Source organism: Mauremys reevesii, linkage group 25, assembly GCF_016161935.1.
Source record: "Mauremys reevesii isolate NIE-2019 linkage group 25, ASM1616193v1, whole genome shotgun sequence".
NCBI lineage: Eukaryota > Metazoa > Chordata > Testudines > Geoemydidae > Mauremys > Mauremys reevesii.
In genome coordinates this window covers 10807573-10830910 of record NC_052647.1, presented here as the reverse complement: position 1 = coordinate 10830910, position 23338 = coordinate 10807573, and the positions used below count along the sequence as shown (strand labels likewise).

At 56.5% G+C, this 23338-nt stretch overlaps 2 protein-coding genes across 12 annotated transcripts in view; both read right to left on the bottom strand.

The window, feature by feature from the left end:
* Positions 1-42: 42 nt before the first annotated feature.
* FBXW9 (F-box and WD repeat domain containing 9) lies at positions 43-14940 on the bottom strand. 11 transcript variants are annotated; one of them, XR_005591227.1, is made up of 13 exons: positions 13538-13693; positions 11801-12229; positions 10558-10697; positions 9865-9993; positions 9212-9324; positions 8040-8131; positions 6388-6536; positions 5365-5478; positions 4503-4592; positions 3914-3979; positions 3425-3547; positions 2262-2349; positions 43-344 (listed from the first exon to the last, which is right to left on the bottom strand). XR_005591227.1 is itself a non-coding variant. In XM_039514492.1 (12 exons), the coding sequence occupies exons 1-11, from the start codon at positions 13545-13547 to the stop codon at positions 3473-3475; spliced, it is 1407 nt and encodes a 468-aa protein (XP_039370426.1). In that variant the 5' UTR covers positions 13548-13693; the 3' UTR covers positions 43-344; positions 3425-3472. The 11 variants fall into 11 exon arrangements, 9 of the variants coding, with proteins under 9 accessions (XP_039370426.1, XP_039370425.1, XP_039370432.1 ...); XR_005591228.1 differs by having other exon boundaries at positions 2262-2330; XM_039514492.1 differs by lacking the exon at positions 2262-2349.
* Positions 14941-17561: 2621 nt separating this feature from the next.
* TNPO2 (transportin 2) overlaps positions 17562-23338 on the bottom strand; it is a 28054-nt gene continuing 22277 nt past the window's right edge. Inside the window, exons 22-25 of the mRNA XM_039514162.1 lie at positions 22278-22377; positions 21355-21429; positions 20406-20536; positions 17562-18818 (exon numbers count right to left, since the gene is read on the bottom strand). Coding sequence (XP_039370096.1) covers positions 20429-20536; positions 21355-21429; positions 22278-22377 — 283 coding nt within the window. The 3' untranslated portion in view covers positions 17562-18818; positions 20406-20428. The remainder of the gene's footprint in view (positions 18819-20405; positions 20537-21354; positions 21430-22277; positions 22378-23338) is intronic.

Here is a 23338-nt window from a genome sequence, read left to right as displayed (position 1 = left end):
TAATGGAAGGATAAAGGGGATGGGTGCCCAGGGTTCCTGGCCCAAGTGTTGTGCCTGCCCCAATCCGTTGTCATGCGCTGTTAGATAGCTGCCATGCCCCGCCCCAGAGGTGGCTGCATTTCAGCGGCAGGTCACAGGCGTTTGGGAGTCTTCGGATCGGCTGCCATTTAAACGTCACGGACTTTTGCCTGCTGCTTCGGTTCTCGTGGAGCAGCCTGCAGGCTGGTGGAGTTCAGCATCTTCACCCCCTCGTTGGTCTAACCCGGCCCCCCTGTGCCCTGCAGATGTTGGGGAAGGCGGCCAGCTGCAATCACACAAGCCAGGGCCGGAGGGCAGTGGAGCAGCTGCGGACAGAAGCCGGGCTGAAGAGAATGAAGGTGACACGACCCCCCCCCACACTCCTTACACTGGGGAATTCACTTGGTGCTGGATTGGCAGGGCCCGGCTTTTCCCCGCCGGTGAGGGGGAGACAAGAGTTCTGCCTCCAGGCCCCGGCTCAGGCCGAGCAGGACTCCTGGGTTCTCTTCCTAGCTCAGACACTGTTTCTGCCCCTGCCCCCACTAGAAACCAGCCTGAGGCCTAACAAACTTGCGTCACGGGGAGGAGCAGGAGAGGTGACGGGGAATTGACATGACAGGCTCCCAGTTAGGGGGGGATCTTTCCCCAGGGAGGCACAGCCCAGAGGCAGAACCATTTGATTGCAGGGGGCAGGGAGGGGCACAGCCTTGCCCCACACCAGAGCTGCCTGCCCCTGCCACGGCTCAGATCTCCCCCTATAGGGTAGCAGCGCACAGGGGCCTGAGGAGGGGCAGTGGGGAGTCCCTTTCCCGACCTCCTGCCCAGGGTGCGTGGGGGGGTTCCAGCTCCGCGTCGGGCCGGGCACATGCCGAGTTCAGGCTGTTCCGTCCTCAGGCCCCTGTTTACAGGACGGATTAGGGGAAGGAACACGGTAATTGCCCGGGAGGTGGTGGCGGGGTCAGGCCAGCGTGTTCCTCTCACGCATGATTTAGCAGGGCCCAGCACAAAGCCAGATCCTGCCGGGATCAGCTGCAAAGTCGGCTCCGAAAGGGGGAGGCCGCGTGGGGGAGGCCCCTGGCCCCTTTCAACTGTGCCAGGATGGGGTTCTCCCCGCCGGCACTGACCCACGCCAGGCCCTACGTAAAGCCTGGGCTGGGCTCTCTGCCCAGAGCTGGTTTCCCGTCCGCACGATGGTGCTTTGTGGTGACATCCTGGCTGGGGTTGTGGGGCAGGGGCTGGAAGTCAGGACTCCTGGGGGCTGTTGCCTCCTCTGGGAGGACAGTAGGCTCTAGTGGTTAGAGCAAGGGAGTGGGAATCAGGGACTCACACTCCAGGGCCTCCCCGAGACAGGGATAGAACCAGGGAGTCCCGGTTCCCAGCACGCCCCTGCTCTGGCCACTCGACCCCACCCTGCTTCCAGGGAGGGTGCTGGGAACCAGGCCTCCTGGGTTCTGTCCCTGTCTCTGGGAAGCCCGGCAGGGTAAGGTCCTGACTCCCACGCCCCTTCTCTAACCACTAGACCCCACTTCCCTCCCAGATCTGGGAACAGAACCCAGGAGTCCTGACTCCCAGTGCTCCCTGCTCTAACCACCCCGCTGTTTGGCTTTGTTCACCTGCCTTCTCTCCCCTTCTAGGTCTCCAAGGCAGCCCGCGAGCTGCTGCAGTACTGCCGGGCGCACGCCCAGAGCGACCCGCTGCTGACCGGGGTCCCTGCTTCTGCCAACCCCTTCAAAGACAAGAAAACCTGCAGCATCCTGTGAGGTCCCTGGACCCAGAGCCCCATCCGGACAACAGGGAGCAGCCTCTGAAGAGGGGGGCAGCTGGGTTCCTATCACCGTCCCCACTCCCACCACTGTGACCCTGGCCCCAGCCAACCAAGAGGGAGTGGGCATGACGGGGTTCCTCGTGTCCCCCCCTGCTCCCCTCCCCCCCACCAGGTCAGCACAGCCTCCGTGTGCAGAGAGCAGGAGACTTTCCGACCCCTGGGCCCCGATCCCTCCTGGTGTAAATCAGGCAAGAGGAGGAGCAGGGAGTTGGGGGGAAAGCGTGGCCCTGCTGCAGCCGGGGGGGCTTTGCCATCACTTTCAAAGTGGCCAGGATCTCCCCCCCGGTGCAGCACCCCCCTCACCAGTCACAGCCTCGTGCACACACGCTGGGGAAGGGGAGCCAGGCCAGGCCTGACTGCAGGGCACGGGAGCCCCAGGGCCTAGCAGCCCCACCCCGGGGAGAAGATGGGTGCTCACCTCTGCCACCGACTCCCTGTGTGACCCCAGGAAAGTCACTTCCACTCCCTCGTGCCTCAGTTTCCTCATCTGTGAAATGGGGATGATACTTCCCAGGATGTGGGAAGCTCTGGGTTAATACAGTGATAATGGCCTGGTAGGCAGACAGCTACAGCCTGCCACTGCAGGGAGCCGAGTTAGCGATGGCAGCCGGTTCTGGTGGGTACCGGGCCCAGCCGCACCGGCTCACTTCACACAGGCAGTACGGGCTCCAGATCCCCACTGATCAGAACCAGGAACCGTCTCTCTGTGTGTTTGTGCAACCCCCGGGGCCCTGATCACAGCTGATTCTCCCGTAACACCCTTTCTAATAAAGCATCTGCAGCCCAGTCTCCCCCCGTGCCGAGTGCTTCCTGCAGCTTGGAGATGGAAGCTAGCCTGGGCCCTTTCGGTTCCTGCTTGGCCGGGGCCGGGGGAAAGCTGCCGCGCCTGGATTTTCAAGGCTCCAGGGATTGAATTTAAAACTAAACGTGATTTCCCTGGGAAGGGGATAAAAACCCACTGACATCTCTGATCAGATCCTGTCTGGCAGAATAATTTAATCAACAACATTAGAACGTGCGTCTCAACTGCGTCCCTGTAAGTTACACGTCAGCTCTGGGCTCTGTTTCGATCTGGTCAGCCCGTGCCTCTGTCTTCCTCAACCTCCAGCGGCGAGCGCCCCCCGGCTGCGCGAGCTGGGTTGGATGGTTAGTGGTTCTGAGCCCTTACGGCTGGGACCTGAGAGATGTTTGGAACTGGCGCTGAAGGAGCAGCGTGCGCCCTGCGCCGTGGAAAAGCAGGTGGGAGGGTGACAGATAAGTAGCCCAGGCGGCCTGGCAGGCAGGCCAGGGCTGTGATAACTAAGGAGCCCAGAGGGTGGCAAAGGGGACGGTGGTGGAAGAATGGGAAGCAGAGAGAGCTAAGTCAGTGCCTCGAGCAGGGAAGGGCTGGCCGGGCTCCGATCCCTCTGGAAACTCGGCCCTGGGAACGGCAGCGCCAGGGCGAAATCAGGCAATGAGGCTTTGACCTCCCGGCTCCTCGGGCCTCTTCCAAACAACAACGAACAAACGACTGACACACGGGTGCTGGAACTCTGGCCCCTCCCCCCGGGCGGGAACACGGGCGCCGGGTGCAGCACCCACCTCTGGGGCCGCAGCTGCAAGACATGGCTCCGCGGATCCGGGCCCCCATCAGGCATCGAGCCTCCAGATTTCCAAGGACAGGCCCCCGGAGGCAGCTACAACAATGTTGCCTTCGGCGCTGATCTGTAGGGGGAAGCAGGGAGCGGGAGGGGTGAGTGTCATGTCAATCCGGGATGCCCGGGGCCCGGCCCCAGAGGTCCTGCTCAATACACCCTGCCCCTGCCCCGAGTTTAGCCGCAAGGACAAAGCGTCCAGCATTCAGCACGGCCTCCGATTCCCTCCTCGGGGCAGCGGGGTCACTCCCCTGTGCGCAAGGGGAAGGGAGCGCCCCCGCTGGCTGATCTGAGCGGTCGCCCGCCCTGGCCAAAGGCAGAGCGGGTGCAGGGACATGGGGATTCCCCAGGGACATTCCCCCACTGGCGAGAACACAATAGACAAGCTGGCTGGGAGGGCAGAGAGGCCAGTTCGGAGTCCGATCGCCCCGCTTACCCCATTCAGCACGTTGTTGTGCGTCTGTGAACAGATCGTGCGAGGCGGGTCCGTCGGAATGTGCACCTGGAAAGAGAACACTCGTGGGCAGGCTGCCCAGGGCCGGGCGAATCCAGGGGGAGGAATGGGGGGAGCTCCTCTCTGTGCTATTTTTAGGAGAGCCCATTGGTCCTTTGGTGATCAACACGAGGGGTCTGCACTGCTGCGGCTCCCCCGGGACTGGCTACCGGTGGCCGGAAGAGGGGCAGGCAGATCCTCGGCCCAGACGAGGCCATTATTGGCTTGGATCGGAAATAGCTCATTTGCCCAACCCTTACTGTTCGCATCCTAGAGAAGCACATTCTGGGGATGAAGCTGAGCATGCAGAGGGCTCTTCCAAGGGCCGAGACACAATCCTCAGAACCCTCCAGGAAGCAGGAATCACCCCTCTCCCCCAGGTGGGGAAACTGAGGCACGGAGCGGGGAAGTGGCTTGCAGCCGAAGTTGCAGACCTGGGGTTGGGACTGGGGTGTTCCTGGCTCCCAGCCTCTATGAGCGAGTCGTGGGGAGCGGGGTGGGGAAAGGATTCCTAGGGAAGCATGGACCTTACCCGCAGGGTCTTGTCAGTGGAGGTCGTGTACAGAGTGCCCAGGGAGTGCCAGACCCCAGTGATCTGGGACCGGTGACCCACATCGAAGTACTATGGGGAGGAAATAGACATTAAGCCCTCTGCAGACCTCCCTCTGGGATGCACCGTGGGGGTGAAGGCCAAGGCACCTCTGTGTTCCTAGCCCGTCTGGGTCCCATGCATCTCTGTTCCTAACCCATCACCTCACGCCGGGGACTCTCACGCATACGCATCCCAAGCTCGACCAGTGATTCCCACACCAATGGGGTTTGGAGGGCCCAGTCGCAGGTCAGATCACACCAGGACCCCATGAAAATCTAGGTATTTTCGGTATTCATGTGGCCCCACCACCATAATATCTGAGTGGGCCACGATCTAACCACATCCCCCTGTGAGGTGCTATCGTTATATCGCTGGGGAACAGAGGCACAGGGTGGCGAACATCACACAGGAAGTCTGGTCGCCCAAGTGCCAGGCAAGCTCCTTACCGCTGCGTCATCCACCCCAACAGGCCCCTCTGCTGCCATCTCAGCTGGGGGTGTGTGTGTGGGTGGGTCGAGTAGCAAACGGGTCATTGAGAGCCATCTCCGTTCCCTCCAGGGCACGGGGAACCGAGACCCATCCAGCAGGGGGTTAATGGAGGAGAGCCCTCAAGTGAAACTGACATTGGCTGAGTTCACAGCCCCAAGCTGCAGGCAGGCGAAGCAGCAGCAGCCCTGGTATTAACCATCTGGGATGAAATCCTGGCCCAGCAGGGACTGGATTTCACCCTGGGGTGAAAGTGGGGGCGAAACAGACCCAAAGCTTAGCAAGCCTGCATCCCCCTGGATCAGGGGACGCATACCCGGATGTGCTGGAAGCGGCCTCCTCGGTTTTCGAAGACATAGAGCAGTCCCTGGTTGTCCCCGGCCCACAGCTGCGTCCCCTGGTAGGCCATGGAGAGCAGGTAGGATTCCAGCTGGGGAAGGAAAGGAGCAAAGAGAGGATGGCACCGCTCTGGGGGAGGATCGGTGTATGGGTGGGAGTGGATCACACACAGGGCGACCAGACAGCAAATGTGAAAAATCAGGGTGGGGGGTAATAGGAGCCTATATAAGAAAAAGACCCCAAAAATCGGGACATCTGGTCACCCTAATCACCCAACAGCCTCTGCATATTCTAAAGGAGTTCCTTGAAATTGGAATGCATCAGGCTGCCTGTTTCCTGGTTCCCCACAGGGCACCGCACCTTAGAGACAACTGAGGCAGGATGAGTGGGACAGGAGAAAGAGGCTCAGGTTTCAGGGGGACCTAGATGGGGGGGGGGGGACACCCGCAAGCCCCAGGGGTTCAGCATGGGATACCAGCCCTGCAGCACGTTTAAGAACAGTCTGTTTCTTACAGGGCTGGCTGCCTCGCTCATTGCTGGTGAACGAGCAGGACACCTGGCTAATCCGGCACGAGCAGCTAGATGTGCTTCACCGTCATTAAGCACCACAACCCTTCCTCTACGAAGGAGGCATGTTACCCCACTGTACGTCTAGGGAAACTGAGGCACAGCGAATGACTTGCCAGAAGTCAAACAGTATGTCACTGGCAGACCCAGGAGTCTCCCAGCCCCAACCGGCTCTAACCACTAGACCCCACTGGCCTCCCAGAGCTGGGGATAGAACCCAGGAGGCCTGACTCCCTTCACCCCACACCCTCCTTCAGATGCAACCAGTTGGCTAAGGGACTCTCTAATAATTACATATTCTCCTCCCCCCAAATGTCCTCAGGGAGGGAGTGTCTACAAACTCCCATCTCCCTCCTCTCCATGGTGATTCCAGGCAACCTCCACTGCCCTCAGCAGGTAGGAGGGAGAAGAGCCACCAGCTCTGGCCACCCACCTGCAGCCTCTGGAGGATGCTGTTGGCCCGTCGGTCGAAGACGACCAGCGTCCGGTCCTCGCTGCCTGAGATGATGAAGCGCTCGTCGGCTGCGAGGGACAGGACAGCGCTGGAGTGGAGCTTGCGGCTCTTCAACGGGGCCTGGGTGGCTGCCGGGAAGGGAACAACATCAGGATCTCTGCCGGGGTGACTGTGGGGATCCTAGTCTGCACTGGGCCCTGGTTCAAACTCATACAGTTGAGAGGGGAAGTAATGTTCTATCCTGCACCCCCACCCGTGCAGCCAGGGGGCCAGCAAATCTGCACCCTACCCCACCCTTGGAGTCATGGGGCAGGAGATCTCCACCCCCCACCCATGACCCACACCCTGCAGTCAGGGGGCAGCAGATGGTGACGGTCTGTACCCCCATGTTCGCCCCTTTTAGAGGATTACGGTAAAACTTGCACCAAGTAAGCCTTGAGAGGTATCATTTGAAAACTCATGATTTGCTGATCCTTATTGTCTTGGTAAAACGTGTGTGACAACATTCTCTCTAAAGTTACAAGAGACCATGGTGACACATTAGGGAGGCATGTTCCCACGTTCTGGAGGCCAGTTACAAACCACTTCCTCAGAGACAAAAGGCTAGACAATGCCTCAAGTGGCCCATCACTGCGTTAAGTGGCCACTCTTCTGCTGGAGACAGGGTGTGGGCAAAAAAAAATCTGCCTTTTGACAAATCAGCAGCTTGAGATTCCTGGCCAGGAGAGGGCTGCACATTTCGGGGGGTGGGGGGAGTCTGGGCTTGGAGGGTTGCTGGTGTTGCCCTGCAGTGTCACTCCGGAGGGGCTGGCTAGTGCACTCATACAGCGGAGCTGGGAGTAGTAACTTCCATGCTGGAGGCTGGGTGTGAGCAGACCTGGAGTGGTCGCCCCCATGGCGAAGCGGTGTAAAAGGCACCCCAGGTTGGAGAATTGAGGGGACACAGTTGTCCATCAGTCCAGTTTATACTTTGGGTAAAGTCACACAGATCATCTCCAGCCAGTGGATTTTCCCTCCCACGTCCCCACTGGGAGGCAGGAGGAGGGGCAGGATTGCCCCAAGCCTGGGGTGCCCAGAAACCCCACAGAGCAGCATTCCTGCTACCCCAGCTGAACTGGGCCAGGCCTGCTGAGCAACAAGCTCCAGCAGCATCAGAATCGCTCCCCCTGGACCCCTCAGTAATTCAGGACTGTTCCTCACATTCGATACTCCACCCCCCTCCTGCTCAAGGGATCCCCCCTTTGCACAGGTCACATGGGACCCACATTCCCAATCTAGGTGGGAAAAACCAAGGGTCTTTCTTGGGTATAAACTGAACCGCTGGCCTTGGATTCCTGGGGGACCCACTTCTCACAGATGCTAGCGGGAGGAGGCTCACGTGCAGCAGGCCTTTTGCACAGCCCGGGTGGCCTCCACCCAGAGATGAGCCAGGCGGCTCGGTAGCATCAGCCCCATTTTACAGAGCGGAAAGCTGAGGCACAGCAAGCAAGTGGCAGGAGCAGAAAACGGAACCTCAGGGCCACGGGACTGTGAAAGGACCCGCTGCACTGGGCCCGCTGGTTTCAAGGGTGCAGGGATGGGCCCAACCAACGGCCGGAGCCTTGATCCTAAAGCCACCCGCGGACACTAACCTCGCGGGTCGTACACCGTCACCTTTTTGTCGTAGGTCCCCGTGACCAGGATGTCGGGCAGGTAGGAGAGACACAGCACAGGAGCTTTCCCGCTGGGAGTTGGGGAGACAAGACAGCGAAGGGAGAACAAATATGATCCTTCAGGACAAGCCTCGTCAGCCCCCCCAGGGCTGTAAGGCCCAAGGCCTTTGGTCCCTGTGTCCATCCTCTGGGAGGGATCCCGATAATGTCTGCGCGAGACCCTTCTCCTCCCGAAGGTACTGATCAGAGCCCCATTACTGTGATGTCAGAGCACCTCACAATCTGCCCCCCGCCACCGCCCCGATTACCGTGATGTCAGAGCACCTCGCAATCTGGACTCCCCCATCCACTCCGATTACTGTAATGTCAGAGCACCTCCCAATCTGACCCGCCCCCCCCCGCCATTACTGTAATGTCGGAGCACCTTGCAATCTGCACGTATAGTCAGTAACCCCGTAGTGCAGGGCAGGGCAGTTATCCCTATTGTATGTGTGGGGAAAATGAGGCCCAGATTTTTATAGGTACCTAGGCACCTAACGCCCCTGGATGTCACCGGGAGTTAGGCACCGAGATCTCTTTAAAAATCTGTCCCTAAGTGACTGGCCCGAGGTCCCACTGGACTCTGTGCTGAATCCTGCTCTCCTGTGTGCCGGGCCAGCGCTCTAACCATTGCACCCTCCCTCCTCTCCTGCCGAGCAGAGTCTCAGCTGATCGTCTTTGCTCTCGGATGATCCACCTGCCCCCCCCACCCCCGTCTGTTTTTGAAGCCTGTGACGTGGCTGGGGGGGCACAGAGCAGAGCCAAGTTGCATGGAGATGCAAAGGAACAGCTTCCTGCCCGGCAGCCCCCAGCCCCGGCTTCACCCCACTTCCCCGGCCTGAGCCCTCAGCCTGCCCCACTTCGCTACTCTGGTCTAGACTCTGCCCAGCAGCACCGTCTCCTCCCCTCTCAGACGAGCACGGCCGCCCCAACCCCAGGCTCTAAGGCACAGCAGATCCGACTGGTGGCTGAGACGCTCCAAGGTCTCCCTCTCCCAGAAGGTGGAGGCAGCTCTGGGCACCAGCCATGTGGCTGAAGGAGGAGCTGGTGGGAGCCAGGCTGGGTCGCTTCATGGGGGGCCAGTGACGCAAGGGGAGAAGGGGAAACGGTACCTGATCTCCCCAAACTGCTGCCCGTTGGCCTCTATGTCCCACAGCTTCACCGTGCTGTCCCAGGAGCCTGAGCACACCTTGTTGTCTCTTGAAGCCAGCGACCACACCCAGCCCTGCACCGCGAAAGGGAGAGGAAAGGGTTAAAGTGGGGTGCTGTCCTTTCCTGCCCTTCTCTGGTGTCTTTCCCCGAAGCCCTTTAGCCCCCCAGACCTCCTGCAATACACAGAGTTAACCCCATTGTACGGACAGGGAAACTGAGGCACAGAGCAGGGACGCGAACACAAGAGGTCCCAGTATCCATTCCTGTGCCAGTCACTCGACACGCTGTCCCGGCTCAATCCAACCTGACAGAAGGGAGGACGAAAGCTCATTTTCAGCACAGGCTTGGGCAATGAGGCCACAGGGAAGCGGGGACTGGGCCAGGGGACATTTCCCCTCCAGGGGTCTCAGCAGGACTGGCATCCCCAGAACAAACCCCCCCATGTCATGGCTACTGGCACCACCCAGCTCCCCTCTTCATGGCACCGGCAAGAGCTGGGGGGCAGCTCGCTCTCCGGCTGCTTGGGCGTATCCGTGCTGGGGACAGAGTGCCACCGGCGCCTTTCTCCAGCTCAGACCCCCACCACCCCGGAGGGTGAAGGTCGGGTTCCCACCTTGTGCGTCCCGTTGCGTTCCGTGCCCAGGGCTTTCACCAGCACCTTGTCCGGGGACTGGCCCAGCTCCCGCAGATCCCACAGGTTGACGTTCCGATCCCGGGAGCCCGAGACACAGAGAGCCCCGCCCTGCAAGAGAAGGAGACAGACTGGCCACGGGTCCTTCGAAATGGGAGAAACTGGTCAGTCCCTGGTACAGGAGCAAAGAGATGACGGGATACTCAGAGGTTAGAGCAGGGCGAGGCTGGATGTCAGGACTCCTGGGTTCTATTCTTGACTCTGCCAACAATTTGCAAGTCACTTCCCCAGTCCATGCCTCAGTTTCCCCCTGTTCAAATGATGTGAGCCGCTCAGATACGTGTAAAAGTCTCGCCTGCTCTCACCCTACAGAACTCCTGGAGCCAGAGACCAACGTGGGCAGCCGTCCCAGCTAACAGGGCTCGGAAGATAACACCACCACAACCAACTGTACATGAGAAGAGTCTTCCACGCCTCCCCCGGCCAACAGCTGCGTGTCATGATTAGCGATCGGCAGCTGTTGAACCCAGAAGTCCTGACTCTGCTCTACCTCACTAGACCTCACACCCTTCCCTCCCACAGCCAGGGGTCGAACCCAGGACTCCTGACTCCCAAGCCCCACCCCATCTCGCCCCCAGACAGCAACGGCCAGCCAAGGAGGAAATCGGAACTCACCTGCAAGAGCAGAACGGAGTCGATGGAGGCAAAGTGGCCGTCGGCGAGGGAGAAGTACTCTGTCCTCCTGCCATCACAGGCCCAGTGCCTGAGATGCTCCTCTAGCTCCATGCAGGCAGCCGGCCAGTCGAAGTCCTCCTCTGCGTAGAAAGGAAGAGATTGCAAAGACCAGAGTGAGGGGTGTCCCGCTCTGGGCGGGGAGGGAATCTGGGGCTTCCAAAACTGCTGGGAGCTTTGATCCCAAAGCCACGCCCCATCCCCTGCACCAGGTCAAGGTGAGGCCGTGTAAAAATTGCTTTTTTCGGGGCAGTGGCTCTCAACCTTTCCAGGAGTCTGATTTGTCTTGGGTACCCCCAAGTTTCACCTCACATTTCAACTACTTGCTTACACAACCAGACATCAAAATGCAAAAGCGTCACGGCCGCGCTATTACTGAACAATTGCTTGCGTTCTCATTTTGATAAACCCATTGGAATGGAAGTATTGTACTTACATTTCAGTGTACAGTCTACAGAGCAGTAGAAACAAGGCCTGGTCTGGATGAAATTTTAGCTTGTCCTGACTTTGCTAGTCGTTTTTATGTCGCCTGTTGTAAAACTAGGTAAATCTCTAGCTGAGCTGACGTACCTCCTGGAAGAGCTCCGCGTACCCCTGGCTAAGAACCACTGCTTTAGGGTCCATAAAGCCTTCTCTTCCCAAGGACGGGGAAATGTCGCCTCTAGAGGCCCCAACGTGGCCCCTTTAAATAGATGGGCAGCAAAGCTAAGCCATAGCACTGCCGCCTGGGAGCATCCCAAACCACCTCCCACCCTAAGGAAGGGCGGGGGAGCTACTGCCATTAGAGGTGAAGCCAAGGCAAAGGCTCACATAGTGAAGTCAGCTGCAAAGGAGGGAACAGAACTCAGGGGTCCTGATTCCTAGTGTCCCCACCTCCACTGTAACCACCAGACCCCCTTCCGGAGCTGGGGACAGAACCCAGGAGTCCCAACACCCAGCCCCCTGCTCTGTTAGAGACAATTCTCATCCAGAGCTGGTGATAGGACCCTGGAGTTATCGTTCCCCTCCCCACACAGCTCTAAACTAGCAGCACCTACATCTCAAGGTAGTAAAGTTAACTGAGGGACCTCTCTGAGGCCCATGAAATAGTGTTTGGTCCTACAGTAGAACCCAGGAGTCCTGGCCCTCAGCCCTTGTCTCTCCTCCAAGTCCCACCTCCAGTGAAGAAAGTCCAATGGAGATCTACCTTCCACCACTGGGTAACACCCACTGATCCTCTTCTGAAGGCGAATCCTCCAAGTCACTGAGTCCTGCACAATATCCCTGAGGGTCCGACAGACCAAGGGCAAGACCTCGAGAACAAACCTGGCTTCCAGGTAAGAGCAGATCTCCAGGATCAGCTCCAGAGGGAGGGCTAGCAGCCCAGAGGTCACGTTGTCGCTTGCTGGAGACTTATTCAGCTCCAGAGGAGACCTGTGCTCCAATGCCTGGGCCCCAGGCCCCACAGGGAGTGACTTGGGAGGTGAGCACTGGGCCTTGTGGCGGGGCTCAGCAGAGCTGAGGACGCGGTCGATGTACTCCTGAGCCTGCGTGTCTGGATCAACCTTGTTCTCTGCGTCGGAGTCATTGTCGGAGCCTTGGGGGTCCTCAGAGGCGTTCGATGCCAGGTCCATGGCTGCAGAAGCAGTAGGGACAGTAAGAGTGACGAGCACAGCATAGAAACAGCACATAGTATGTAGCCCGGAGCAGATCGTAACATTGGCCATTCTACCCCACACATCCATCAGTCCATTCAGTCCACCAGTCCCTTTCATTCTGCCAGCCCATCCGGCAGCTGTATGTGATTAGCCCAGGGATGGAGTTTAAGACCAAAAGTGATCATTCGCTCATCTGACCTGCCCTCCTGTAGATCACAGCCCATTCAGTGTCACCCAGCGACCCCAGTAACTTGTGTTTGGCTAAAGCATCTTTCAGAAAGACAACCGGACTGGAAAACAAGATGGAGAATCCACCACTTCTTCAGAGTCTGTTCTAATGGTTAATCTTCCGCCCTGTTACAAATCAGTGTCTAATTTCTCATTTGAATGCGTCTGGCTTTAATTTCCAGCTGTTCGTTCCTGCTATCGTCCCTCTGGACCCACCATTGCATTCACCTGCTGTACCAGATCAGACCCGCAGCCCTATGTCCTCAGCGTCCCATCCTCTTGTCCTGCAGTTTTTTCCAAAATAGGGGCGGGGGGAGATGAGAAGTGAGGACTGACAGACTTCTCAATTGTTCTCTAGAGTCTCAGCTTTCATAATTAATTAATTAACATCTTCAGCTGTTGTGGGTGGGAAGAAAACCTTCAACACGTGCCCTGACTGTAACACTGTGGAGCGTGCGCTCATAACCCTGAGACGGGGCTGTTGCCCCGTGACCGACACAGCAACAGTGCCCGAGCTGGCAGAGAGCCTGAGCCCATCGCTCTGAGTGGAGGGGAGGTGTTTCATTCCAACAGGTTCTCTCAGATGCCCTCTCTGACAAAGCAGGAATTTTCTGTAATTTTTGTATGATTCCTATGTGTGCCTCAGCTGCCCTATGCATTTGCCTCGCTACCCAGGGTAGGTACGACAGGGCTATCTGCTGTTTGGGGCCAATAAGAAGATACCAGGGAGGGATGTGATGTAACTGTCTGGGGTGGGATGAATGGATCACTAAAGGACTGGCTGAAACTAAGCCCTCTCTATGGAGAAGCTGGAAAAACAACCCGAACCCCAAAGGCTAAACACTCACAGCTAACAACCAAGGAGGAGGAGGTCCCCCTTCCCCAGGATGTGAAGCAAAGGCCTCCGCTAAAGAACAAAGGGGACAGGTGGTAGGGAGAAGGGCTGGCCTGGGGGAGCCAGGGAAGCTTTCACTTGGGGCTGACAAGGAGACAGAGACAGCGATGGGCCCGGCTTGGCCAGGATGGCCCATGGTTTTCCTTCACCGCTGGGCACTGACCTAAGGACATTCAGATGCTGCAGCCAGGTGACTAACAAACAGCGACCTGCCTGTGTCGCTGGAGGAGCTCAGCACAGGCCACCCGCAGGAGACTGGCTGGGCTAGATTTGCCAGGGCCAGGCTCGGCTTCACGTGGGGGGCCCTGGGCCTGGCTGGTACAGAGGGTGTGTCCCCCCCCCAATGCAGAGACCTGGGGCCTGGCCCAGTGCGGGGTGTCGCCCCCCGCAGAGACCCGGGGCCGGGTGTCGAGAGACCCGGGGCCCGGGTGTCGCCCCCGCCGCAGAGACCCGGGGCCCGGGCCTGCACGGGCTGTCGCCCCCTGCAGAGACCCGGGGGGCCCCGGGCCCGGTACGGGGGGTGTCGCCCCCCCCCGCAGAGACCCGGGGGCCCCGGGCCCGGTACGGGGGGTGTCATCCCCCCTGCAGAGACCCGGGGGGCCCCGGGCCCGGTACGGGGGGTGTCGCCCCCCCCGCAGAGACCCGGGGGGCCCCGGGCCGGCACGGGGTGTCGCCCCCCGCAGAGACCCGGGGCCCCGGGCCCGTGCACGGGGTGTCGCCCCCGCCGCAGAGACCCGGGGCCCGGGCCCGGTACGGGGTGTCGCCCCGCCGCAGAGACCCGGGGCCCGGGCCCGGTGCGGGGTGTCGCCCCGCCGCAGAGACCGGGGCCCGGGCCCGGTGCAGGTGTCGCCCCGCCGCAGAGACCCGGGGCCCGGGCCCGGTACGGGGTGTCGCCCCCGCAGAGACCGGGGCCCCGGGTGTCGCCCCGCCGCAGAGACCCGGGGGGCCCCGGGCCCGGTACGGGGGGTGTCGCCCCCCCCGCAGAGACCCGGGGCCCCGGGCTGGTACGGGGTGTCGCCCCGCCGCAGAGACCCGGGGCCCGGGCCCGGTACGGGGTGTCGCCCCCGCCGCAGAGACCCGGGGCCCCGGGCCCGGTACAGGGTGTCGCCCCCGCCGCAGAGACCCGGGGCCCCGGACCCGGTACGGGGTGTCGCCCCCGCCGCAGAGACCTGGGGCCCTGGGCCCGGTACAGGGTGTCGCCCCCGCCGCAGAGACCGGGGCCCGGGCCCTGCAGGGTGTCCCCGCTCCAGAGACCTGGGGCCCTGGGCCCGGTACGGGGGGTGTCACCTCCTCCCCCCCGCAGAGACCCGGGGGGGGCCCGGGCCCGGTACGGGGGGGGGGGTGTCGCTCCCTCGGACCAGCCTGTCTCTACCCAGCTCCCTTCTTACCCCGGGCCGGGGCCGCCCCGCTCCCCTCTGACAGCGGCCAGCGGGGCCCCGCCTCCTCTTACTCTCCACTTCCGGCGCGTCCACTCCCCACCGGCACAAGCGAGGCCACTTCCGGCGCCTGCAGATGACGTCACATACTGAAGTCCTCCTCGCCCCGTGACCAGTCTCCCTCGTGGCTGCGCTCAACCTACCAGCGGGGTTGTTTATAAACACCCACCTCCCCGCCCGCGTCATGACGTCAAGGCATTAATGTGACATCATAGGCATGACATGACCCAATGACATCACAACATACTTCGTACCCCCCCCCAGCAACCCCTCCCCGGGGCCCCATGCCAGGAGCCAGGCCCCAGCTGGGCTCACTACAGCACCCAAGGGCCCCACCCCAGCTGGAGCTGCACTGCCAGAGTCTAGCCCAGACCCTCAGCCCAAGCCTTGCACGTGGAGAGCAGTGGGAGAGGGACAACCCCCACCCTAGCAGGCAAGGAAGCACAAATCTAACACACCACACACCCCGGCGGTAACCAGGGAGTGGGCTTCTTGGCAAGTAAACAGGAGTACTTGTGGCACGCCACACAGGGAAGCGTGACAGCACTGAAAGCAGCTACTGAGGCCAGCCTCCCAAAGCACCTCTGACCACACGTTAACAAGTTATCCTCCTTGTCTAGAAGCAGAGAGCTTAAGTAACTTGCCCAGTACCATACCAGGCCACCTACTGAACCCAGGTCAGTGCATTTAAGCACACCCCTATATTAATTCATTTTTTCCATTTGTTCTGTAAATCATCACACACCTTTACAAAGGAGGTATTATTCCCACTTTCCAGATAGGGAAACTGAGGCCCAGTGAGAGGAAGTGACATGCCCAATATGAACTCCAGGCCTGTGCTAGAGCAAGGAATAGACACCACTGGAGGGCTATGACAAGTATGAAGAAACATGGCAGCGAGGAATGCAGACCACAACTCTTGGTAGACAATACAAAGCTGTATCAGTCAGCATTCTTCCCAGCGGATTCACTTGTACTGTATCAACATACAGCATGGAGATAAGGGACTGAGGGAGCACCCCGAACAAGTAAATGGGGGAGAGAGAATGGCAAAGTTTACAAACCCAATATTTACATCAGAAAAAAACAGTGAGCCTAGACAGGGCTGTAGACTGGAGTCACATGAAATTTGCTTGTTTTTTGTTTAGTTGACAAAATTATACATAAAATGAGAAAAATCTCATTTCAGCAAGGTGCAAGCAGCGGCTTCAACACTAGGTACACTGTCACCATAGGAAACAGTACAGCACATTTACAAATATACAAATCCAGGATTAACAAAACAGGAGGCAGAAACTAGAAGCACTTATACAAAAAAAAATGTCAAGAGGCAGTCAGGTCAAGTAGCTTAAACTTCACTGTCCGAGAAAAGAGTTCACAGCCTTCTTTTGTCTTCCTACACTTTGGGAACTTAAACACTTTTTAAAAAAAAACTGTTATATATATGTATGTATATAGCAAGCTGGGATGCCACTTTACTTAGCAGTATAGTTCTCATTCATGCATTTAAAAAGATCACACCAGAACCCTGCTCTAATGGAAATCCATGTTTCATCCCACTCTGGAGGAGGAATGGAGGGAAAGGAAATGCTTTAAAATGAAGCATCAAAATGCAAAAGAGAAAAACATCTGATAGTTTCCCAGAGACCTGCTCAAGTCTTATACCAATAAAAAATAAAAATAAAAAAGGAGGCTGAATCGAAGGAATGTATCTGTTTAGTTCCCCATCCCTTCCTTCCTCTAAGGTAGAGATGCACTCAGGGCTGAATGCTGCTTGAGTCTCTCCCCACCACTCAAGATCTTCAGCGGGAGAGATTGGTGGGAGCAAGGCTAGGGGCTATGCCAGCCAGTGAAAGCAACAGTGGACACTAAGCCAGCCAGGCTGCCAGGCTCAAAATTTTGTGGTGTGAAGGCCTATTGGTATGTTTACCCGGTGAACTCCAGTGCAAAAACTTGGAGGGCGTTAAAAGTTTAAAAAAAATAGAAAAAGGAGGAAAACGAAATGCTGAAAAATAACGAGGGAGGATGAAGGGAAAGGATCAGTGAAGCTTAAGTTACTGAGTGATCCCACAAACAAAGCCTTTCAATAGACACAGGTGCAGCATGACTGATCCTAGAGTGACCAACTGCTGCTTTAGTAAATGGTTCCCCGCACCCTGCATGACATTGTCAGCCAAAAGGAGACAGTGGGTTCCTCACTGCAAGGTACTTTTGCAACAGGTGCAGCTGCAGCCTCGAGAAGGGTCAGACTTTCCACAGTTCAACCACAGGTTTGTCCTGCTGTCACCTGAGTGACTTTCAGTTTTTTTAAAAAAGGAGTCAGAAAACAGAAATCCAGGAAGGAGTTGGTGAAGAGTTCTCCCCATCCTGCACTTGGAGAAAATCAGTGTCCCAGCGGCGCGCTCTTCTCAGGAGAACTGGAATTTCCCTTGGTGCATGTCACTTTGGGAAATGATTTCTCTTCATCCCACAGCTCAGTTGATTACAGACAGATCAAGCAGACTCAGACACTTCCCGACAACTGGCAGCACCCCCTGCCCCCAGTTATTCTTGCACCTTTAAAGGATTAAGTGTTCCCCTTTCTTTCCCCCCCCCATACAGCTGCCTTCTGACTAGTGGCAAGTCAAAAAACACCGAGGCTGTTAAATGATGCTTTCACAGCACATTACCTCATTTACAGTTAAAAAGCTGTGGTTACATCAAGTCAAAAACTTTCAGCATAACCAACCCCTGATTTATTCATTTTTTAAAAAAAAATAAACGGGGGACTAAAATTCATGGGAGTCTTGTCAAGACTCCAACTGAACATGTAGCAGAATTTATGGACTCGTCTTAAAAAGAAATCTGACTGTTGCCGACACAAAGCTACACTTCCATCCCCTCGGTGCTCCACTATCTTGACTGCCCTCTCTTATTTTGTAAACTGAAGTGGCAGATGTGGCATAAACTCCATTAAGACAGAAAGCGTAATTAACCGTAATGAATGATGTTACTTGGGACCGAGTGCAGTACATGTCTCCCTGATCAGGTGCGCTATAAACCAGGTGAAGACGGGATGTCTCCCCTCTGCATGATACAACTGCATCATTTACAATCCCACCATAGTCACTTTCACCTCCCTCTGTCTGTAGCTGAAGGACAGATTAAGAGAATTCACTGCACTGTGTATTTTGATTTTTTTTGTTTTGTTTTTTATAAAAAACATGCTTCTCCGACGGTATTTATTACAAGGCCCCCTTCACAAAAGAAATCGACTGGATCTCGGCTCAGGAGGTCCTTACGGGTTGGGGTTTTTTTTGTGCAGTGCGTTCAGTAAACGCTGCCATGGAAACTATTTCAGAAAAGGTTTTTTTTCTTGCTGTTTTAAGTTTCTAGATGAAAAACGATTACACTTAATTATGGGCTACTCACAGGATTGCTAGTCTACTTCTGTCACCATGCAGTCTGGAAGAGGTGAGGAAAAGCTGATCTCAAACACCGGTGACTGGTACTATTTATACAGTAGTATAACCTTGTGTTTATTATAGTTTAACCCTTCCGTTCTCAACAGCTAGATTTTTAAACCATTAGAACTTTTTATCCAATTTTAGCTTTTTATTCGTATCTTTGTTTTTAAAACCTAGCCTTTAAATGATTTTTTTAAAATTATTATTATTATTATTAGCTAGTCCTTTGCTATTATGGCCCTAGTTAGATCCCCTTCTCAGGAAGTGTTGCAGTTTAAGATCGCTCCCCTATTTCGGCCCACGGCCAACCCCCACCCCATCCCCATCTACCAGAGATGACCCCTGAAAAAGGAGGAAAGAGCCCCTTTTCCCAATCGCTGAGATCCCCTGGTTGCTTGTTTGAATTGATCTCGGCGGTCCCCCCCCTTTAAATTTCAGGAGATGGGAGGGAAGTCATTTTATGTCCCACAATGCTCCTCCCTTCCTCCCTAACCCCCCATTAACAGGGCTCTGCAACACCTGTGGACGAGTTCCCAGTAACCCTCCCAGCACATACAGGAACCTGGAGGAGAGACGAGAGAGAGGGCACCAGTTAGTCGAGGTTACACAGACACACACGTCAAATGAAGCCCTCTGAAAGGGACTCAGAATAGCTGCCGTCATTATTACACACAAGTCTTATCTGCCCTGCTTTTTCTGGAAGACTCTGGCAATGGGAAAACTAGCAGGTTATAGCACCACATGTGATGCAGAGGAGGATGAGATTTGTATCCAGGTTGGCTGAAACTTGTCATGATAACTCAAATGTCCAACCAACATGGTTAAAAATCCAACACCTCAGCTGGCGGGCAGACAGACCTCACAAGCCACAACCTAGACAGCCAAGGAGTCCTCCAGCAAAATTAAGACAAGAGATTTGATAAGCCCTGATGTTTTGAAGGCAAAACACAAAGGGCCAATCAGGCTGACTTCATATTCCCCTGCTTTGGGGCATCAATCAGCTTTGCAAACTTTCCATCTGCTGACTTTACTTGTCAAAACTCTTTGTTCCAGGTCAGAGGTTTTTTGCGGGAGGAGAAGAGAAATATTTAGGCCCAAGTTTTAAAGCTTGGGTGCATTATAAATGAGAGACCTGATTCTTAGCACCCAGGAATCCCCAGCTTCAATGGAAGCTAACGGTCCACAAGGATCAGGCCATTTTTATTTAAGTGACTAAAGTCAGGCTCCTAAATCTGTGTTTAAATTGACCTTTGTCTCTTTGCCCGCATGTTAAGGGCGGGCAAACAGATTGAGCGTCTGGGCTGCTGAGTCTTCCTGAGTGTGCTGCCTCAGGGCTCACCATTTTTTTACACTTCACACCTGTTTTGCTCAAAGACCTCAGCACCTCTGAGAGGAAAGTTGAGGTAATTGTCCTCGTTTCACAGGGTGGAAACTTGAATCAGGAGTCCTGAATCCCATTCTGCCACTCAGACAACACTGCCTCTCCACACTTCCCGGACACTAAACGTCTGGTTTGCTTTTCACCAGTTCTACTCTTCTGACCATTAGAAACTGACATTTTGCCCAAGGATCTTAATAATAATAATAATAATAGGAGATATACCAGTCTCCTAGAACTGGAAAGGACCTTGAAAGGTCATCAAGTCCAGCCCCCTGCCTTCACTAGCAGGACCAAGTACTGATTTTTGCCCCAGATCCCTAAGTGGCCCCCTCAAGGATTGAACTCACAACCCTGGGTTTAGCAGGCCAATGCTCAAACCACTGAGCTATCCCTCTCCCCACATAAATCACCATAAGCTCCACCCTCTGCCCCAACGAGGGAGACATCGCGCTTCCACTACAGATGGAGAAACTGAGGTACAGAGAGGAAGTGACCTGTCCAAGGATACGTTGCGTCAGCGGCAGACCCAGGGGACTGCCAGCTCCCAGCCCTGAGCTCCATACCCTTCACCCGCCTGCCTTCCCACCTAATCTCTCTTCTCTCCATCATCAACTTCTCACCACGGTAACACTTGAACCCTATTTGCGGGGGGACAGAAAGAGGGGCAATGAGTGGTTTTAGCCCAGGAGAATGGGAGCTAAAAGTCTACGCCCCCCCCCCCACTGGCTGATCCATCAGAACGCCACGGTCCCCCGTTTCCAAACTCACCTAGTTTGGTTTCTCTGCGTTGCCTAGACCCCGTAGAACGCAGCTAGCCTCTCCTTCAGCAGAGGCGGGAACTGCTCAGAGAACTGCTGCCAGTTCTCCTCGCCGACTTGGTCTTTGAAGCCATGAAGAATCTGAGGAGGAAGAGCAGCGAGATGGGAGTGCCCAAGCTCGTGCGTGGGCAGGGGAGGTGGAAATACAGGCGCGTGGCTATGCCTACAGCCCTGTTACTGCGAGAATCCTGGGAGTTAGAGGAAGATGAACAGCTCCCCCCACGCTCCGTGCGCTGCAGAGGGAAGAGGTGGACTCTTCCACTTGGGCGCTACAGACGGGCCAGCGCTGCGATCCGCTGACACTAACCCAACAGCTGCAGGGATTCGTGCTGTTACGGCCAAACAACAAATCCAGCCAACGCTGGTGGTTCCAAGCTCCAAGGGCTGCCTGACGTGCTCAATGGGGCCCAGAAGCTGCCAGTGTTTGGTAATGCTTATCGCCCGCACAACTGACACGATGACAGTGTCACACGGCAGACGGAGGCCTCTGAGCGTTACAATACACACCAAGCCTCACCACCACCCTACAGGAGATGAGATCCCCAGTTTATAGATGGGGAAACGGAGGCCCAGAGCGCTGAAGCGGCAGAGCTGGAAAGACCCCATTCCCCGCCCAAAGCCAAGAAAAGAACCCAGGAGTCCTGATCTCCCCAGCTCCAGCCATTGCACAGCGCTCCCTCTCAGTCAGCGAATAAATGGAGCTAGAGACCAGGCCCATCAATTCATCTGCTTGCGATGACAAGGAAGCCCCTCACCACTCAAAAGCTCAGAAAGAGCCACCGCGCCGCCGCCCCTCCCCCCCCGGTATTGGTCTGCATAGTTGATCCATAACTGGACTGAGGGCTCAGCTGTGTGAGGTCTCTCATGCCCCACCCCACCCCCCCTTACGTGCAACTTACCTTATAAAACATGTCCCTCAGGTCATCCTTAGGGCTCACCCACGAAGCAACAGCATCGCAGAAGAAAATAAAGTCCTGGAACAGGATAAAGGCGCTTGGGAAAGAGCCGACCCAGACCCCAGCGCAGCGTGAATCAAGAGTCCCATGTTAAGGCCAGGCAGGACCTTTCGATCCAGTCTGATTCCCTGCAGAACAGAGGCCAGGGAACCTCCCCCAGCAATTCCCGTAGCGAGCCCAGCGCTTCTGGAGGAGCTACAGCAAATCTTCGCAGGGAGACTCTCTTTTTAAAGTGCTGCTCAACCTTAACGACAGCGGCACCAATTCCACTCGAATACCAGCCTTGACTTGAAGACCACGAATAATGGAAAATCCACCAGGCCTCTAGGTAAGTTGCTCCAGTGGTTAATTACTCTACCGTTAAAAAAATCACCCCTATTTCTAGTCTGAATTTTTCTAGATGCAGCTTCCGGCCATTGGCTCATTAGGCCTTTTCCCGCTAGATTAAAGAGCTGGGTTTATGGTGTGACGCGACACCTGTCTGATATCACAAGCAAAGCAGGGTCAGGGCTTAACAAGGCAAATCCCAGGCTGTTGCAGGGAGAGGCTTGGGAGGGGGCACTCTTCCTTCAGTCGGTGCTACCCCACCGTGCGGCTCTGCAGGGCACTATGCTGCAGGGTCGGAGACTCAGTGCAGGGAACGACTCTCCCCTTGAAATCAGTACAGACCCCAATACCCCACTGCAGCACTAGGGGACACTGTGCTATGGGGAGCGGGGTGGGTGACTGTCAGGCCCCCACTCCTGGAGTCAGTGCAGACACTAATGCTCCAGTGCAGGGTGACAGTCCTGCGGCCGTGGGGGTTGTGTGGAGGGAGATCCAGCTGGCCACCACACAGCCCTAGAGAACGGCTGAAGCGCTGTTACCTGCACGACTCCGCCGGGATTCACCCCGATCATCATGCAGATGCCGCGGAAGGCAGAGTCCTTCTCTTCGTTATCACGGATGTTCCGCAGAGACGTACACCTGGAAGGCAGAGCACAGCCCACAATCAGTGCCGGAGGGGCTGGGCAGTCAGCAGGGAGGGGGACCATTGGGCTGAACAGCTGCACATCCAGCAATGCCAGTGCACTGGTGCAACCACAGCGAGGTAGATGAGCCCATGGCAGTCGAGCCCAAGAACCAGAGCTAAGTTACTCCCTAGTATAGTAGAATTAGGACCTGGGGATCCCTGGTGTTAGTGCAGAGACACCCCCATGCCAGTATTAGCTTCTCATCCTTCTGTCGCTAGATGCTTGACAAATGGATCTCCCCCAGGCTCAATGGCAGCGTTGGGATTAGAACCCAAACGCCCAGTCCAGTACCTCTCCATTGGCCCATCCTGCCTCCTTCCCCTCTCAGCAACTCATCTGAGGTTTCAGATACTGCGATAACTCAGGCCCTTTTTTTCCTGGGTCGCTGAAAGCCAGCTCTGTGTTGGGCAGGGGGAGATCGTTCAGCGGTTTGAGGGGGGAGGGATCGTTCAGTGGTTTGAGCATTGGCCTGCTAAACCCAGGGTTGTGAGTTCAATCCTTGAGGGGGCCATTTAGGGATCTGGGGCAAAAATCTGTCTGGGGATTGGTCCTGCTTTGAGAAGAGGGGACTGGTCCTGCTTTGAGATGGGGGGGGTTGGACTAGATACGTCCTGAGGTCCCTTCCAACCTGAAATTCTGTGATTCTATACTTGGCCTCACTCGCCTGCTGGGGCCCACCTGTTACGCTGCAGTTCATGCAGTTACGCTGAGCACTGGCATCCTTGTCAGCACACTGCAGCATTACCAGATTAAAAACCCACCGGGGTGGGGGGTACTTTTTAAACAGGACACTGAACTAGCTGGAGTCCAACTCCCCCCAAAACTCCTGTAAGATCCCAGCCGGGGGTGGGTGGAGTCCCTATTAAACGTACCCAGCGCTGCACTGCAGATGAGGCAGAGCTTATCTCTAGAGA